This window comes from Pinus tabuliformis, chromosome 4_2 (assembly GCF_031772625.1).
Source record: "Pinus tabuliformis cultivar Carrire ecotype Pingquan chromosome 4_2, CPIR1, whole genome shotgun sequence".
Taxonomy (NCBI): Eukaryota; Viridiplantae; Streptophyta; class Pinopsida; order Pinales; family Pinaceae; genus Pinus; species Pinus tabuliformis.
Window position 1 is genome coordinate 1,119,476,781 of NC_142304.1, and position 20,571 is coordinate 1,119,497,351.

Below are 20,571 nucleotides of genomic sequence, written 5' to 3' on the forward strand. Positions count from 1 at the left end.
ACTTCATCGAGATGTTCGCCTCAATCTGAATTCATTTGGATTCTTTTGCATTCGGCAAGGAAGCTTAGATATACTAAGGGGCTAGATATAACATTTCATCCGGATATCTGCCTTGATTTGAATTCATCTAGACTCTGTTGCGTATAGTTTTCTTTTGCATTCTTCAGGCATAATAGGTAGATACTCCTGTTTTTTTAATGGGCATAGGCTCTCCTTGAAACAATCATCTCTTTATCATGTCAACACTTTGGACATTAATGACTGCATCTTTGACATCAATGACAAAAAAGAGAAAAAGAGAGTAACTATGGTATCACAAACCTATTTTATATTGTTCACTATCTTAGCTTTTAGAACATTCTATGTTTTTACCTTTTCTAAACATATGTTTTTGATGAATTTTGTTTGAAATCTAACATAAAATGTTCCTCTTACCAAAAGTTATATCATCAAATTAAGGAAAATTATAAAACCATAAAATAATTACATTTCACATAATACTTTTGCCTTTTCCTTTTAATATAGATTTTGGAGTTTTTTGGCATATTTTCCACTTGAGTTTCCCTAGAATCTAGTAGGGATTTATAGGAATTACAAGTTGAGTTGTGAACTCTCCACAATCTGATTGCCGAGGGTTTGTCAGGGTGTTGAATCCATATATGTAGTAAAAATACAATTTAAATAACAAAAAATAAGGTTTTGACCAAAAATTGATTCACCAAATTCCAAAACTTAAATAAATGAATTAATGACGAGACTAAAAATAGTCTATGGGACCACCAACCTCCTTGCTTTTCAATTTTTGCAATTCAATCATTTTCTTATTCAAATTGATGATGAGCTAGCCCATCTTTCTAACAATCCCCTCAATGAAAAGACAACTCCAAGAGACATATGGTAACATTATCCTTCTAACAATCCCCTCGGTGAAAAGACAATGCCAATAGACATATGCTAACATATTGTCGTAACTGTACCTGTCCCTGATGTATATGAAAACATCACACTACAAAATGATTTTTTTTTTATTCCATTGCCGAGAAGTACAAAAAATACACATTCATTCTTCCCAAACTTCTTTACATCTTTTCCACCGTCCCATTTCATATCAAAATTGATATAAATTAATTATTAATTAATTAAACCATACATATCAAAATTAATACAAATTAATTATTAATTAATTAAACAATAGAAATCTTTACTCTCTCTACGAGATGCTAACTCCAATATAAAATCACAATGATTAAACACGACTCTTTTAATTCTTTTGATATTACCAATAATTATGGCTTTTAATTTTAATTGTCAATTCACTTTACGAATACTTTTGGATTTTAACTATTTTTTCGAGAAGACAAATCTGCAAATCCATGCCGTAGCAAAGAAGCAAATCAAAGCATAAAAAACGGGATACCGATGGGCCAGATCTATCTATATATAAACACAGAGGGACCGGTAGCATTGGTCCGAGTTCCCTTCTTTTGGATACTGTATTAGATTCAGACGAAAACACTTCAGAAGGGGCCGGATACGATGAAGATCACTGTCATGACAACAGGCGAACAGTTCGTCACATTGGAGGTTGATCCTCAAGAACTAGTAAGCTCCAACATTACCATTCAAAGCCATGCGTTTGGGTATTTATTCGGCGTATATCGATTCATCTTCCATGGTTTTGTCTTGCAAGTTGGGTTCATATTTGCTTTTGAGCATAACTTATTTTTAGGTGCTGCTAGTTTGCAATTTAACATAAAAATTTTGGTTAATATTATCTAAAGTTGGGATTCATATTTCTTTTCAAGGCATGTTGTTTTTGAATCGATGTCTGTGCGTTCGTTCTGCTACAAAATAGACCTTAAGTACTCTCAATTCGTGGGTTTGATATCCAGATCTCAATGGATGGTGTCATACTTCCTTTCTTTGACTACTATCTGGCATGCGGTGGATTACCCATGGGCTTTGTGATTTTATTTTGATTTTGAGCTGGCAAAACCAAGGGTTCAAGCATAACTCATGCTTATTTAGTCCCATGTTCTTACTGTGGCATTGGTTGTCCGCATTGGCCGCATAGAGATTTTTGATCTTCATGGTCTAACTACTTCTGATTTCGTTAATCAGACAAACATATAGAACACATTATTTACAGTTCTGTATATCTCCAGCAGTCCGACGTACGTCCCAACATTTCTGGACATCTGCAGCAGTCCAAAGTCCATTCCCATAGTTTTTATTTTTGTTGGTAAAGATGCCTTCATTATTAGGGAAAGTTATATTCTTGGGACTAGGAAAGGGTGGCTATGCCCATGCCAGATGTACCTCTGTTTTGGTTCCTTGTTATGTTCAAATGTTTATGCTTTCTAATAATATATATAACAGTATGTTTGACAAAAAAAAACGGGACATAAAATCAACCTTGACTAGCACTAGCATCAAGAATATCAATTTCCAGAATAACTAAATAAGTAACTACCAAATTACTGGTAGTTGATTTTTTTGGAGTTGAACTGTGGAGTTTTGAAATATCTCATTGTTTCTGGTGGACACTTTATTATTTTTTCAGTGATACAATTGAAGTTTCTGTAAGATAGAAAAGATTAATATATAGGTTGCGAATGTATTATCAGTTAGAAAAACAACAATACAAATATTTTGAAACAGGGGGGATTTGGTAAAAATTATTAAAATAACATTGTTACTGGGGAAAGAAGGGGGAGCAAGTCAATAAAACCAGATGGCTTAAATTAAGAGTTGAATATTATCCCATCACGGGGCTAGGGCAATTGATTAAGATGATATAGAGAATAAGCAATTACTATACAAATACTAAGAAATTCATATTACTTTATTGAGTAATAAAGCCAACAAGTCTGGGCATAGAAATATCTGTAAAGTTTATCATGCTCTGGCATTCATGGAAAACTAGGGTTTGAGGCAGACCTGCGAACGGCAGACCTGCACAGATCACGTTTTCAGGTTCTTGCTCAGCAGTAAGGACGCACTGCTACACGACAAAGGCACAGTTCACAAGCAATGGATTCCCCTCAGGGGGAGGATAGGGAGCCTCCCCCCAATATTGCTGAAGATGTCAGGACAGAACACCAGGACGATGCTGAACCAGTTCCAAATACTCTGCCAGACAATACGAACAAGAATGAAGCACCCAAGGTGACATCGGCCACTTGTAAGCCCGTTGCAGCTGAAAGACCAAAGATTGAACTCCCAAGCCATCGGATCAACAATCAAATCCAGCACATGAAGGATCATGCGCTGATTGGGAAATTTATAGGCTTTTGGCCCACAGAAAAAGCCTTGCATGGCTGGATAGCAGCCAAATGGAAACCAAAAGGGCACATTACCTTGCAGCTGGGGCCTAAAGGCTTCTTTACAGCGATTTTCAACTGTATAGAAGACCGAAACAGAGTCCTTGATGGAGGACCGTACTTTTTCAATGTAGCAGGTTTATATCTGAGAGATTGGATAGAGCGATTCAACCCTGACAAAGAGGATTTAAGCTGGGCACCAGTCTGGATTCGCCTTTACTCCCTCCCTTTGGAGTACTGGGATGAGGACTCACTGCAAGATATCGGGAATGGCTTAGGGGAGTTCATTAAAATCACAGAGGAGACGAAACTCAGGCGATATACCTCCTATGCTCGAATATGTGTATACATGCATCTCAACAAAGCTCTCCCGGATGCGGTAAGTCTTTACCATGATGATTTTGAATGGATATAATCAATAGATTATGAGCATGTTCCATTCCGTTGTAGGAAATGCTCTCCTCGATCATCTCTTTCGAGACTGCCCTTCAAACCTGAAAGCCTCGAGCCCCTCCAATATGGATAAATCTGATCAGGATGGCTTTACCAAAGTCACCAACCGTAAAAAGAATCACAAGGAACCCTCAGCTAGCCTTAAAAAGCCTGTAGCCAATGCCTCAATACCTTCTACAAGCAACAACTTTGAGATTTTGAATCATTCAGAACAGAACACCTATGAAATCCCTGATCAATCGAAGGCCATCCCCAAGATGACTCCTCCTTCCACCCCTTTGAGTTCCAAGAGTATCCAAATTTCTGTACTATCTACAGAACCTACCTTAGCCGCCCCCAATAACTTACCGCAATGGAATAACCAAGGTATGGAGATTGATAACATGCACAGGAAATCTCAACTGTAGCAGCAACAACAGCAGAAAGAAGTGAGATCTAGCATATGGAAGAGGAGCCGAAGAGCTTCGACATTGGAGATCTGGATATATTAGGATTAGAGCAAGCGTGTAAGAAAAAGGAATACGACAAAATCCCAGAAAGGCAACTAGAAACCTTAGAAGTCATCCTTTCCAGAGCACAGCAGCAAAGATCTTCAGGCATCCAACTTGGGAGTCAATGGGATGGTAAAAATACTACTAAAGACAATAAAAAAAGAGGTAGGAAAACTGATCTACAGAGAACCATCCGCATTGGGGAAATGCTGGTAGAATCGGGAAGATATTCCAAGCTTACAAAGTATTACAACCCCCTTCCTAGCAGTGCTCCATGAAGCTCATCTCATGGAATATCAAAGGGCTAAATAGCCCTGGGAAATACAAACTGATAAAAACATGATTCAAATGGAGAAACCCCAAATTTTTTTCATACAAGAAACCAAATGTAACTCTACAATACTGGACCAGACACTTGCAAAAGCGTGGCCAGGCAGCAAAGCAGCAGTAGTGGATGCTTTTGGTGCATCAGGAGGGCTAGCCATAATCTGGGATGAACGAGCTATCACACTTGATAATATTCATGCAAGTAAGCATTTCATACAAGCCACCTTCCATATTACAGGGACTAATGTACATGGTCATCTAACCAATGTCTACTTCCCCCAGGAAGTAATAAATAAGATAGACATACTGAATACCTTAGCCTTGATCAACTCGGAAAGAACATATCCAATCTGGATCACAGGAGGAGACTTTAATATGATAACAAGGTTGGAAGAAAAAAGAGGGGGCAGGGCTAGATTGGACAATGAAAGCATTCACTTCAAAAACTTCATCCAAGATAACTGTCTCATAGACATGGCATCCAACAATGGTGTATACACATGGAATAACAAACGAGCAGGAGCACATCAAATCGCCTCACGATTGGATCGATTCCTGCTTTCAGACAATGCAATCCATATAGGTGGGGATTTCACGGCATCAATCTTACCAATCACAGGTTCAGATCACTGGCCAATCGCGCTTCAATGGCAGAGGCCGGGTAATGCCACTCGCAGGCCCTTCCGCTTCGAGTCTTTCTGGATGTTGCACCCAGATTTCAATAATTTGATACATGCGGTTTGGAAAAATTTCAAACCTCCGGATGGTACAAAAATGTATCAATTCTAGCAAAAACTTAAAAATCTCAAAAGCAGCATTAAACAATGGAATCAGAATACCTTCAGAAATATCTTCCAAGCTCAACATGGACTAGATCAAGAAATGAAACAACTACAGCAGAGAATCATCACGGAAGGACGGTCTGAAGACACCTCAGAGCTGGAAAAACACTTGCAATCACAACTATCCGAAAGAGCTGAGCAAGAAGAAATACTTTGGAAGCAAAAATCCAGAATCAGATGGCTTAAAGAGGGCGAAAGGAACACAAAGTTCTTCCATCGCACTACTATCAAAAGAAGAATGCATAACAACATCACCAATATTCAGAATCCGCAGGGGGATTGGTTGGAAAAACATGAGGACATTGAACAAGAGTTCATTAATCATTTTAAGAAGGTACACCAGGAACCTCAGATAGATAGAATGCAGGCGATTGAAAAAATAACCAAGAATATCCCTAAGATCATAACTGAGGAACACAATCAGCTCCTCCTCAGGCCAATCACTTTACAGGAAGTGGAGAATGCCGTGCGACATCTCAAAGAAGGAAAAGCGCCTGGACCCGATGGCTTTACTTCCAATTTCTTCCACAGATTTTGGGATCTTATTAAAGACGAGGTCTGGCAAGTCGTGGAGGAATCCAGAACTAATAGATGGCTGCTTCCCTCTCTGAATGCAACCTTTTTAGCTCTCATCCCCAAGGAAGATCACTCTCAGACACCGGATAAATTCAGGCCCATTGCTCTTTGTAATGTCATATACAAAATCATCTCCAAAGTAATTGCTTCCAGACTAAAACCTCTGCTCCCTCTACTCATTTCACCTGAGCAATCAGGCTATGTGGAAGGAAGGCAGATCACGGATGGAATCATTCTCACTCACGAGATTATTCACTCCTTGAAACAATTCAAAAAGGCAGGTATGCTTCTAAAAGTAGATCTTTCAAAAGCTTTTGATAGTTTAAGCTGGAAATATATACACAAAACGTTGATCGCCTTTGGCTTCCCCCCCCTGGGTCAGATGGGTCTTGAGTCTTATTTCCTCTTCATTCTTCTCCATTCTGATCAATGGAATCCCTTCCTCACCCTTTCGCCCCTCCAGAGGCATCCAGCAAGGAGATCCCTCTCCCCTTTCCTTTTTGTTATAATGGCGGAAGGACTGGGAAGAAGCATCACAGAAGCACTTCATTCCCAGCAATTAAGAGGTCTTTCTTTTCCCAACACTCGGTCTTCACCCACCAACAATTTGTGGACGATAATATGCTATTTTGCCATCCCTTAGTCCAGGAAGCCCTCAAATTAAAATCCGTTTTGTCGGATTTTTCGGAAGCTTCTGGGGCTTGTATCAACAAAACCAAATCCCAGATCTTCTTCTTTCATACCCCTGGTGCAACCAAAGCCTCTATCGCTCGAATCCTGGGATTCTAATTAGCTGCTTTGCCCTCCAAATACCTGGGAGCTCCCATGACGGACTCTGCCTTAAAGCACTCCTCCTGGAAAATTCTTTTGGAAAAATAGAAACTCGCCTCTCTTCCTGGACTTACCATATGCTAAACATGGCTAGCTGTCTTGTACTAATCAAAGCCGTATTGCAATCCATGCCGCTCTACCTTTTTTCAGTTTTAGCAGCTCCAAAATGGGTACTCAAAGAAATTAGAAACCTTCAAAGATCTTTTTTGTGGGGGAGCACAGGCCAAAAGAGAAAATGGGCCTTGGTTAAATGGGACACTGTGTGTCTCCCGAAAATATATGGAGGCACTGGGCTTTGGGATCCTCAGTAAAGTAATGCGGTAATGGGAGCTCGCATCTGGTGGAAATGGATCTCGGAACCACTTACTCCATGGGCCATCCTTTGGACAGTGAAATACGCTAATAACCGACCAATTGATGATTTAATCAGACTCACAGAAGTAGGATCAGGTTCTCTTATTTGGAATGCAGCTAAACAGCACAAGGATGTAATTCAACAGCACAGCTTCTGGGAAATTAGGAATGGTAATAATGCCCGGTTTTGGGAAGATTCATGGCAGCAACAACCCAAGTTGAAAGACCTAATCGACCCTCAACACATACAGGACTGGGAAGGGCAGCTGATAGCAAAGGTAAATCAATATTGGATACCTACCCACGATCAAGGATACAGGCAATGGATACACTCGGATCACATCATCAGGCATGGCACTCAGTTCGTCATGGACAGTTTGGAAAAAGAGCATTCAAACAGGAAAATACGCTACTAAGAAAAGAGGGATAAAATCAGATGGGGATGTAGAGCTAAAGGAACCTTTTGTACATAAGAAGCTTACCACCTAATAATAAGCACCCAAATAGTCAAAGACCCTTTATGGAACAAAGTTTGGGCCCCCACCATTTGGCCAAAAGTCTCCACTTTCCTTTGGCTATTATGCCAAAAAAATCCTCACCTGGGACAACCTACGAAAAAGAAGCTTTCATGGGTTTTCTATGTGTCCCAATTGCAAAAAGGTGGAAGAAACCACAGAGCATCTAATAAATTCCTGCCCTCTAGCGATAGGATTCTGGGAAAAAGTAAGCTTTCGATGCCAAAAAGATGGACGAGATAAGGAGAATATCTCTAACACTATACGTACCTGGGCAAACAATCCTTACAAAAGCAAACTGTTAAATGCACTATGGAGACTAATCCCAGGATTCATCATGTGGAATGTATGGAAAGAAAGGAATCGATGCATCTTCAAGGATCGGTCCTCCTCTTCAGAAGTCCTATGGAATAATATAGGTCAAAACCTTCGAGAAACCTTGCTGCTTCAAGCCTGGTTAGAAGAAGACTATCCTGCCATCCCTCAGGAACAAACTATCTGGGCAAACTGGAACCTTCAATGGAAGCATACACAAGCAAATTAGGGCAGAACTTCCTCACAAGGAAAGACAGTAGACAGATGGACCCCTCCGCCCCAGCACATGATTCAACTCAACTTTGATGGGGCGTCTAAGGGCAATCTAGGAAAAGCCGGATATGGAGGAGTCTTTAGAGATCACAAGGGCGTTCTGCTTCTAACTTATTTGGGTTCAATTGGCTGGGATACAAATAACTCGGCGGAATTAGAAGGGCTATGGCAGGGGCTTCTCCTAGCACAACTCCATGATTTCTTCCCACTCATAGTTGAAGGGGATTCCCAGATTCTCATCAACATGGTTAATCAGATCCTGCAAGGGACGCCCTCCTACAAGGTGGGAAGCAGTTGGAGACTAGCAGAGAGACTTGAGCTAATTGAAAATTGGCTCTCAACCCACAGAGCTGTAAATTTCAAACACTCCCGCAGAAATGGAAACAAAGTAGCAGACCTTCTTGCTAACATTGGGGTAGATAGTGGAAGGACTTTTCATGCAGGCACTCTCAATACTGTGGCCACTACTTCTCAGTTACAGGAATACAGAGAATTGGTGCAGATGGAAATGGTTCAGGAAGAAGAAACGCACCCGGATGCGGGTGTTAATCCCAAGCATTAGAATGATAAGACGGCAAGGCGGCGGACGGGCTGGCCACATGGCCCCTTGCAACTTCCCCCATGCCACTCTGAATGGCATTCATGGCAACCTACAAAAACCATTAAATGACTGCACAGGCCGAGGCAGAGCCAATTCCCACATTGCCCAGGTGAGTATAACCATGGAGCCTGCGAATTTCTCTGTTATTCCCCCCCCCAGTTCACTGTGCTTGTCCTCCGCAGGCGAGCGAGCCTAATGTGTGCACCGTCACTGGTAGCAGATGCTGGCTTTTAAGTTGTTTAGATCTGGGTAATGGTTTCCACCATTCCCACACCAATCTCTGCACTCTTGCTCAGAACCATAATTCCTCTGTAATTTCCCCGCACCGCTCCTCTGAAAATTCATCCACTATCCTTGCTGCTTCTCCCCCTGTCACCATCCCTTCCATGGTACGCCATCGAATGCGCAGTAGAAGAGGAGGCACAAGAGGTGGCAGCTCGCGTTCTCCTGCAATGTCTAGTCCCGACTCGGTTTCCCCTGCCTCCTCCGCCGACAGCCCCAACCCGAGCAGTTTCGCGGGGCGTTATCCTGAGACTCGAAGTGGCAGAGGCAGAGCCCTGCTCCAGGGTTCTGGTCGTGGCGATGTTGCTCTCTGCACTGTTACCTGCCCCCTTCCTCCGCACCCTGCTACTCACACCACACAATTTCGCTTTCGCAGTGTTCTAAATCGCCCAATTATTGTTGCTACTGTCTCAATTACCTTCACGGAGGAAATTGAGCCGCTAGTTCCTCAGACTAATCTCGTTGAGGGGGAGACCGAAGCTGGCCCGAGCAGCAGGAGAAGGGACAACATTGTTGAAACGGAAGCTGATGAAGCTCGAACTACCCTGCATGGCCAAGCAGTTGCTGGCAGTCAGCATGTTGAGAAAGGCAGGCTCGGTTACATGCAGGCCGCGGGCTATCGCAGCGAAGACACATCAGGCCAGCAAGTGGGAGCTTGCAGCACTGAGGGAGGCCAACCGGTTCATGGACGGGGCGAGTCGGACGAGGATGATGACCCATACAGGTATGCGTGTCCGGTTGTGGAGGAACCAGCCCCGGACGACTGAATGCCATGTGTCGCGTTGTCAGGTGGACGTTTTTTGTCATGTTGATGGTTCAGCTACTGTTCAGTTATGTGTCTCTTGGTCAGGATTATGTTTTCAATTTTCCTATGTCTGTTTTGGGTCTACAGGACTATGTTTTTGGTTCTACTGTGGTAAAACTAGTTGGACTGGTTTCCCCTCTGTTGGGGCAGTCAAAAATAGTTACTTTGGATGTTTGATGAATTTTGCTAGGATCCTTTGTGGTTGAGCCTCTCTGTAACCTTTTTTGTATTATATTAATAGATTAATCTTACTTAGAAAAAAATAAAGCCAACAAGTCCATCTTTGCAAGAACAAAGATCGAGATTATAATAATTAGAATCATAAGATAGGAATGTGAAGCTGGCTGGTAGATCAATTCAGTGGCATCCCTGTCATTATTCTATTGCCTTCCTTATCCCTAGATCGGTAGTTCAGGCCCAGGTGCATTTACTTCCCATCCACCTTTTTCCTGCCCTGGGGCTTCTCACTGAATGAGATCATCAATGCCATCGTGGGGAATTTATTGTTTGGGGATTTGAGAAGGAGGGCTTTGGTACAAGTGTTGGAACGAATCTTATTCACCACCCAACATACTAGCCATATTGTTTAATATTTGGTTCTGTCAATAACATATGAATACATTTGGTAACCCACTTTGAAAATTTGAATCAGTTGAAAAACTTTGTGAGGCAATTTTAGTTTGTTTAAAATAGTTTCCTTAGCATTCATATGAAGCATTATAAGATTGCATGTATTTGATTTAGGTATACTAGAAGTTAAAAATTAATATTTTAACCTCAAGGAATATCGGTTGGTTCGATCCTCTCTGCTATGATGGAACGCCAAGGGGAATCATCGGGTCCATTCTTATCAAGTCTTGCGGGGTTATCAGCTGCTAATGCAACTAGTGGTTAATATTGCCCTCCATCTAAAAACTCGGGGAAGAGGAGGGAAATGCGTGGAATATTGTTGGCAGATACTAGCTTGCTTAAGTGCAGGGGGGTGGGGAGACATTATTTCATTGAAAAAATAAAAGTTAATATTTTGAAAAAACAAAGTGTATATGCATCTGCATTGTGGAGTTGCTTCACTCTTACAGGCAATGAATGTAGGTTGAAATGATTTTATCAGCCTTGAGAACAACACAATCTACAAAATTTGGATTCACTAGTGTCTAAAGGTAGGGCCATTATTATTACTTACAGAATTTGCATTCATGTAATGCTAAGGTTGGGTACATTTGACAAGTTGTATTCCTTGTAGAATTAATACAAAATTCTAGTATAAAGAACCCTTAAATGATTTTGAATCATTTACTTGCATTGCACACGTAGGGGCATATAAGTGTAAGCCATGGCTTCTTGGTTTTGCTTGTATCTTAGCTTGAGGATATAGGAGGTCATTACAAATGAACTATTGGAAGTGTCTAAAATGGATATCTATGGCTTTTCTTAGCAATCGGGTATTTGTTGGGATACTGTGTTATATGGATTAAATTGTGTCACATAGTTTTTCCTCTCCTTTGCGTATTGGGAATTTATTATTCAAACTATTTATTTTATGTATTTATTCCATTGTCAAAATCAATAGTGTTAGGACTTGTCTTTTTTTTCTTTGTTTGTACCCTTTACATAAAGTTGATATTAAATTTTGTGTGTGTCAAGAAACTAAAGATCAAGACTTATGGAGTTGCAATCATGGACTGCTAGGAAAAAAGACAAGAGAATGGAATTGTGAGTGTCAAAGTGGACCACACTCATAAGAGTTCATTTGCATTTTCATGGGCCTTTCTCTCTTCTCTCATCTACACATTAGATTTTTGGAGTTCAGTGGTAGTCACATGTTTAGAAAGACACTTGGGAGGTATCAATGGAGACTTTTCCAGAGACATTTAATCACGAGGTTCCAATTGGAGTCATTTGACTCCGATTTGGAGGCATGGTTACATGGCTTACACTATCTTTTGTTGCATCATTGACGAGGAGCTTTGTTCTTTGGTTGGACATGGGACCTTAGAGTCTAGATCACATAGATGACTAAGCAAGCATACTATCTAGGATGAATGGCCTACCTCAAGAAGTGTGCAAGGTATGATTCATGGCAAGATTACAACCTCGAAAAAAGAATGCCCCATATTATAGGAGGTTTAAAGCATGGCATGTTGTAAGACAATGCTAGACGAGAAAAATAGACTACCTTCGAGGAAGCTCGAGGTATGGTAGGTGGTGAAGAATGAAGTAAAAGAAGGAATGGCATGCCTAGAATGATGACATGTTACGCTGAAGACATTTGAATGGTCAAACAAGGGTCATTAGATGTGGAGCATCCGTGGGTAAAGAGAAGAACATTCAGTTACTTGATCATGAATATACCCCATTTGAGGGGGATGTTCTATGCTTGAAGGAATTTAAAGCTTATTAAAGTGACTTCATGCAGAATTGCACATTAGTCAAAGCATATTCCACATATTTGGAGGTACATTTCCTCTTTGAGGAGAACTTTTGGGGGATAAGGACATTGGTTTTTACATATTTGGAGGCATATTTCATCTTTTGAGGTATTTGGGTGTAAAGACACATTGTTCAAGGTCTTTTTTATATTTTTGGAGGCATGCTTCATCTTTGAGGAAGGCTTTGGGGTGAGAACTTTATTTGAGGCTTTTTCTATGTTAGGCCCTAGACAAGTTCCATGTTAACCGTAAAAACCCCTTATCAAGACCTAACATTGAGTTATCACATTTCTATTGTTATGTAGGGAAAAATATTTCATCATAATTGTACCCTTTGTCTCCTATATATACACTAAGGAGACCTAGTCCTAAGATCATCATATTCTTGTCTTGTATTATATTCATTATAAAAGGAGGTTCTAGCCTCGAAGTGGATTGTATTCATTGACTTCTTATCATTTTAAGGTGCATGGTTCATAACATTTTGTACTAGAGCGTATGAGCCTAGGTTTTGCTACTTGAAACGAGTCACCATGGAATTTTCATTATAGCTTTAGATTGTGAAATTTAGAGACGATTGATGAGAGATCTCAAAGTACATTTGGTCAAGATTTTAGAGTTTGGTTTGCTATACTTTAGAGATATATCCTATCAGAGTTAGGGTTTTTGACGGGTCTTGAAATTGGTTTCAAATGAGTGATCTTGGAATTTTCACTAGAATTTTTTATAACACTTATGATTGTGAATTTTTTAAGAGCTGAAGGAGAGATCTTGAGGTTCAACTAGTAAAAAAATTAGATTTTGGTTTGCTATAATTTTGGAGATATACCCTGTGGAAGTTAGGGTTTGTGAGTAGTCCTAAAATTAGTGTCAAATGAGTGATTTTGAAATTTTTGTTGTAGTTTTCTCCTAGAGAAGTTTCAAATTGTGAAATTTTTAGGGTTCTAAGGAGACATACTACGGTACCTCAGGTAAAAATGTTAAAATCACATTTGAAAAATTGGACATGTGGCACACTATACAAGCTCACTCTTGGGAAGAGGCCAAAATTTGACAAGTTTTGGAAAGTTACCATAACTTTCACTTGGCACATCAAATTTTGGTCAAACCTATGAAATTGTAGAGAAGACATATTAGAGTACTATAAGCTGAAATTTCAATTTCAAAAGGGAGCATATTTCAGAGATATTTTAGGACAAAGGGTCAACCATCTAGATAGTTTACAAATTAAGGTTTTGAAAGGTATGCGACTTGTAATTGGCATATTTGATTAGAAGATCTATTTTTGGTGATTCAAAATTTGTGATAAAGAGGAAAAAGAGGAACATTATTAACTCATATGACTCCTAATGGTGCTTCAAAAGTTACTTCACCACTTAAACTTTCATAAAGTTCATCCACAATTCATGAAGAAATAGATGTCTGGTACAAGGTTTATAAGTTGTGTTGTCTTCGGATTGTACAAGCACCGCGACAACGACTAAAGTCGGGGGTTGTCACCCTGATCCCCGACCTCTCCGTTCTAGTTGTCTCCCAACAACAGGCTATGGGGGGTAGTCCCTATGGAAATGTGGAGGTAAAGGAAAAGTTGGTAACCAACAACTCTGGGAGACATGATTGAGTGGCCTAGCTACTTGGTTAATTTTAGCAAGATTTAAGGATTACATTAAATTCAAATGTGAGACCAGTGCCTTATGGAGTCAACTTCTTGCTTATTATCAATTAGAGACCAAGTAATCAGATGGACAATCTCTACTTCGATGTTTCACTAAATTATATGCTATGCAAATCCTAAGACCTAGGAGAATCTTGGTTATTTTTAATTATATGCCTATTCTAAATATAACCTTCCCCTTAACTATTTTGAAGCTAGTCTCCAAAGTAGGTTGTGGGAAAGAGGCCAACATGAAGCAGACAATGGCTTGATTAACGATACCTTCTATTAGGTTCTAACCACCTGATGCCTTCGGCGCTGCAGAGACTGTGGCTCTGACGACTGCAAGGTCACTGTGTTAACCACCAAAGAGTTGCTAAGCTCCTCAAACTAGATGAGAAGGGTGGCCCTAAAAGTCTGTCAACAAAGCTTATGCTTGGAGGTAAGTTATTAATCCAACTAGACTTAGAATGCTTGTGCAAGGTATATGAGTGATTTCTTAGGTTAAGATTGCTTAATGTTTAAGTGCTTAAGTTATGATTAGCTTTTATGACAAGAGTACTTAACAACCAATGGAAAAACGATCTTATCACCAAGAATGTGTCAAATTATCAAGTGCTAATACTAAATAATAGATTTCTTCAACCCAAGGAGAAAATTATTTTCCACAAGATGCTTAACCGATGTAAATGATAGCAATTTAGAACATTTATCCACTTCAACAATAATGACAATCACTTGAGACAATTAAAGTAAATGCCAATGATGATCTTATGCCAATATAACTTAATGCCGACAATCAAGAGATGCTCGATTAGATTAGAACCAAGGACACTTAGAATTTCGATACCAATGTGTACTTATCATTCATAAATGGATATCATTAAAACAAGAATGATCACGTGAGAGTACCAATTTGCCAATTAGATTGCCACTTAAGAGAAACAAGATACTTCAAAGACTTCAAGTAAAGAGCACTTAGATCTTAATGTCAATATGAGATTACTGTTCACAACGATATTCAATTCTTAATTTAGTGCTTATGTGAGTGAGTTTAGTGTAAAGAGAGATTTTTTTAGAGCTTACACAAAAGAAGCAAATGTTAGATTCCAATGTTCAACATTCCTTGTTCATAATAACACTTAAAACAATGAGGGCACTTATGTAACTTGCATTCCAATTAAATGAGCAATCATTAACCCTTTAGGACAGCGGTAAGATTATGTATGACAGCCAATGTTGCGAACATCGCGATCAAGATTATATTGGCGAGGGTTCAAAATCAGGAAAAATCATAAAAATCGGTATAAATTGGGAAAAAATCGGCAAATACAAAAAAAAGTCTTTTTTTTTTCTTTCAATTTTTTTAATATCTAAAGCATCCACAACATAAAATAAATGCATTGACACATAAATATGAAAAGAAAACTAATATATACGATGTGTAATATCATGTCTACTGCTACATCACACATCACAGTGAATCATGTCTTGACTACTAAGTCCTGAGTCCCGACTCAACTTCAAAATATCAACAAAAAAATATAATAATGTATCTCATATCATGAGTCATAATGTCATATACAATGAAATGAACCAAATAACTAATACTACTGATTTCCTCTGCCCCTCTTGCGAGAAAATGTAACAGCTTTCCCTCTAGATAAAGAAGGTACTAGGGTTGGTATTGGAAGTGGACTTTGCTGTGCTCTAGAAGCTGAAGAACTAGGAGCTATAGGAGGTAGACCACCTCCTCTACTGGTGACCATGGTAGGTGGTGTCACCTCCTCCTCCTCCTCTGCAGTTGCTACCCCCTCCACTACTTCCTCCTCTAACCAATCAGGAGTTGACTCCATGATAGGCCTCTCGGCCTCAACCCTCCATGCAACAGTGGTGTCAATTTCATCCAATGAGATGGCCTCCACATTAGGTGTTTTCTCAAGTTGCCTCACCCACAATCGAAGATTGTAGTAGACGTTAGACCATGTCATTAAGTCGCTAAGACTCCAACCTGTACAAGGGTCATAAATCAATAAATTATAAATAATAAATTAATAACTATAAAAAATATTATTTAGTGAATTCAAAAAATTAATTGGAATATTTTTAACCTGTTGCGCTTCTTGTTGTGTATTTTTTCAAATACACTCTAGTTGCGTTCGCATCCGAAAGAGCTACATGTTTGGTTGATCACTTAAATGGCAAGCCTTTGGAGATTGGGTACTTTGCCACCATAGCTTCTCCACCATGCATCTACAACACATAAGATAAACATAAGAAAAAAATTGAAATTTGAAAGTTGAAGCAAAGTATGAAGAGACAATGAAATATGAAACAAACTAATGCTTACTTGGCATTTTAGTCTTCCTATCAACAATAGCCATGTCAAAGCTAAATGTGCCACCTGCCATCCTGTATATCTCCATTTCTTTAGAGATTTATGCACGTTCTGCTGGAGATGACACCATCTTCTGAACACAAGTGAAGAATCGATCCATGACCTCAACATCAAATAAGAAGCCACATGAGTAAGAAAATGCGGGGTTCAAGTAGATCCCTGCAACACGAATGGGACAATGGAGTGTATTGTTCCATCGCTTATCAATCACTTCCCATATGAGTTGTTGTCTCTGAAACCCCTCATCCCCTTTATCATCATAGTAGTTGCGAATGGATTGTTTGGCCCTATCTGTGGCCTCATAAAGTAGCCCATTGCGGGCTTGTATCCATCAACTAATCAAAGAGCCTTTACCAAAGGTTCAGTAATGCTACACACCTCCTGCACTCTTGCCCAGAAGCTTTCTTGGTATGAAACTATCTTGCATATGGCCTCTCCCTCTGGTTTGTGGCTATATGGAAAAACACACCACTCCTTTGAAAGAAACATTCTCTTCACACCCTACATAGAATTCAGGAGGATTGAAGAGATATGAAGGTAGTGGCAAACCGTGTAATGGTAGGGCGCACCAACTCTTGTTATTGGTGAATGTTCTCATCAATTAAGCACATATGCATGATTATGTATAAATTTTGTAATGACAAAAGGAAATTTTCCTACGTCCTCCAATATCAAATCAATGCAGTGTGCAACATAAGGTGTCCAAAATAAGTTAGGATACCTCTCCATAAGCATCCTGCCAGCAACAACATAATTTGCAACATTGTCTATTATGACTTGGACAACATGTTGTGGACCCACCTCTTGAATGAACACGTCCAACAAATCACATAGTAACCATGCATCTTTGGTTTGTACAGATGCATCAACAAATTTCATAAACATTGTCCCCTTGGGACAATTAACCAAGAAGTTAATAAGGGTTCTACCCTTTTGATCGTTCCAACCATCTGACATCACCGTGCATCTTGTGTGTGCCCATGAGCCCCTAAATTCTTCCAATCGCTTAGTGCCCTCTAAAGTCATCATGTGAAGGGGCTTTGTACCCTGGGCCAACAATAGCAATAACATTAATCGCAAGCTGGAAAAATGGATTGTTCCTGGCAATGTTGAAAGGAATATCACTCTAAAGAAGACTCTTGTGCAACAACTTGTCAGCTTCTTCCTTCTCCCTTTTTAAAGAGTTGACGTGATAGATGGTTGTGCTCTAGGTGTGGTTCTAGGAACAAAAAATGATGAGGCAACTATGGGGTTGAGTGTAGATGTTGATGCTGAAGAAAAACCAATACCACTGTCAAGGTCACCTCCCAATCCTGCCACTTCACCCCTTGCCATTTGACTCTTCAGAGCTGCCTTGGTCACTTTGGTTGTCTCTATTTCTTCTAATGATTTGAGGGCTTTGCGGATGATTTTTGGATTTGTGTTTGTGAAAGGTCCTACCTCATGTCCAGGAATTTGTGCAAGGTGGAACTTCAATCTGTATACCCCGTGTCATATGATGCCCACATTACTTGCATGTCAAATTTGATCTGTTAAACCCTCCACCAGGTTCACCAAATTCCCACAAAGGGTCCAATTTCTTTGGCATGTTTGTAACTTTGTTGAATCTTGAGTTTTAATGTAAGATTGAAGTTTGAAGTTTGAACTTAGGCCATAAGAATCATTGCAAGTTAAACAAATGAAATTAAAAGTTACATACAACATCTTGAATTTTTGACCAACAAAAAACTCAACTCAGCGCAACAATAATGGCAAAAAAACACATTCAAACCCAAGCAAAAATCATGGAAAAAAACTAAAGTACAAGAAGAAATTAAACAAATAAAAATAACAATCAAAATTTTGCATTTTTGACCAAAAACCTTCTCCACTAAATGCGACAAAAAATGATAAAAAACACACTCAAATCCAAGCAAAAATCATAGAAAATATATGAGTGATAGAATATCAAGGCAAAATAATAAAAAAACAAAAAAGATAGGGCCAAATTTGATGCCCATACCTAAACCACGCTCTGTTGAAGAAACATGGTCCAAACTTGATTTTTTTTTTTGCTTGGGATGCTAAATTCCTTCACTTTTCTCCTCTCTTGCCCCTGTTGATGAGTTCTCCTCCTCCTTAGCTCTCACCTTTGCCCTCTGTCTGCACAATGAGAGAAAAAAAACAAATTTTAGTTTTAAGATCATGTCATACCACATATTGCTGAAAAGAACACATCAAAGGAGATGTGGGATACTTTGACAACCTTGTATTAGGGCACTTTTGTGTAGCGGAAGATGCTATTGGAGAATCAACTGCGGTCATATCAAATGCAGAAGGAAGAGCATATAGATCCATTCCTCCTCAGATTGCAGGAGATTCATGACCAACTTACTTCTGTGGGGTCTATAGTAGATCTAGAGTTCATGGTGAGGACCACCCTAAATGCAGTCTCTGAGGAGTTGGAGACATTTGTCTAAAGTATTTTGGGCAAGGCTACTCTTCCAGGTTGGGAGGAGATGTGGGCAGCTCTTTGCCAAGAAGAGATCAAGAGATTGATCAAGGCGGGGAGTAATGTCAAGTGAAGTCGAATCAAGAAAGAGGAGGAGGAGGATGTAGCTCTAGCATTTGTGGGATAGGAAAGGAAGAGGAAGAAGAAGGACCTCTCCAAGGTGAAGTGCTTCCATTGTGGGAAGCTGGGACATTATGCATCCTAGTGTCCCAGGAAGAAAAACAAGGGATAGGCTTCCGATTCTAAGGCAACTCTAGCTAAGGCGAAGAAAGAGGTCGAGACTGATGACGACTGTGCCATGAGTGCTCATGCACCTCTAGAGGAGAGGTGGGGAGACATCGAGTTGTAGTACTACATACTAGGGGTAGGATCATTGAGGTGCCCAAACTCTTGGATCATATCCGGCTACGGGAGCCCTTAATGACAGTAACAAAATGACAGATGTCGAGTGGAGCAAAGTTTAGTGGAGCAACAAGGCAATGCTTGGGTGCAAAATTCTGAGGCAATGCAGTAGAGGTTGCAATAGTGCGAGAGGCACAAAGGTGTATGCAGCAGCGCAGTGGCAGCAGAGGGAGCACAGGATAGCAGCAGAGGGAGCTTCAGTTTCACGAGGCTTCCAGACTGACTGGGATGTCATTATTTGGGAGAAGTCAGTTACCTACTTCTCGGTAACTGAGTTGCAGTGCAACAATTAGCAGTGGCAGTGCTAGGGGCAACATGGGCAACATATTGAGAGGGAGCTGCAGTACAGATGTAGTAGTGGCAGTGTCATGGGCAACAATACAGGAAGCAACAGTGAATATGATGTGAGGCAGCAGGCCCATCATCAACACAGATACCGGTGCTAAGGATCAGTGTGATGTTTCCATGGTGAAGCATTATTAGAGCACATTCCTCGCTAAGAGGGAGTGTTGATTTGTGGTAGCATCGAATGTGCTCTAGCAATGAAAATTGGTGGAGAGGCTAAGGCACATAAGATCTCCAAGACCCAGAAATGGTTTGGGGAAATTCCACCCAGTTGGAGAGATATTAAAATAATTAATATTTTTAATGGGGTTCCTAAGTATAAACTTAGGGAAATTAAAATATTAATGGGTATTAATATAAAACTGGGTGAGAATGTTCTAAATAACATGGATCAAGCCAAATCTAATCTTAGTCGTTGTTAGGGACTTAATCTCGGCTGTTGAAGACTCAACATGAAAAGTATAAGAGGAGGCTTGAGGGTCAATTGGAGACACACCAAATTGATAGTGTCAGAGAGATAGCGCAGAGCCTGGAGAGGCTGACGCAGAGGTAACTGGGAGCTACGCAAGGGCTGAAGAGGCCAGCGTGGGTAACGCAGAGGGTCTGAGAGTTAACGCAGAGAGCCAAGGGGCTGATGCAGAGGCTTCAGTAGTTGTGCAAAGGCTAGCAGAGCTGACACAGGGCCAGGAGGCAGCGCTGAAAGAATTTTCGTGTGGTAGACTGAGTGCTGGTGAGTCAGGAAGGGTGACACAGTCCCTGCAGAATGACGCAGAGCAGTAGAGAAGCTTGGAGCAACTTTTGCTGTCCAGCTAAGGAGCTACCATAGTTGCTGTCGGATAGTTCATCCAATGATTGATCGACTGG

At 40.2% G+C, this 20,571-nt stretch overlaps 1 protein-coding gene across 1 annotated transcript in view; it reads left to right on the forward strand.

The window, feature by feature from the left end:
* The first annotated feature begins 1,342 nt into the window (after positions 1-1,342).
* LOC149173591 (protein DNA-DAMAGE INDUCIBLE 1-like) overlaps positions 1,343-20,571 on the forward strand; it is a 177,312-nt gene continuing 158,083 nt past the window's right edge. The window contains exon 1 of the mRNA XM_089426743.1: positions 1,343-1,602. Coding sequence (XP_089282869.1) covers positions 1,537-1,602 — 66 coding nt within the window. The 5' untranslated portion in view covers positions 1,343-1,536. The remainder of the gene's footprint in view (positions 1,603-20,571) is intronic.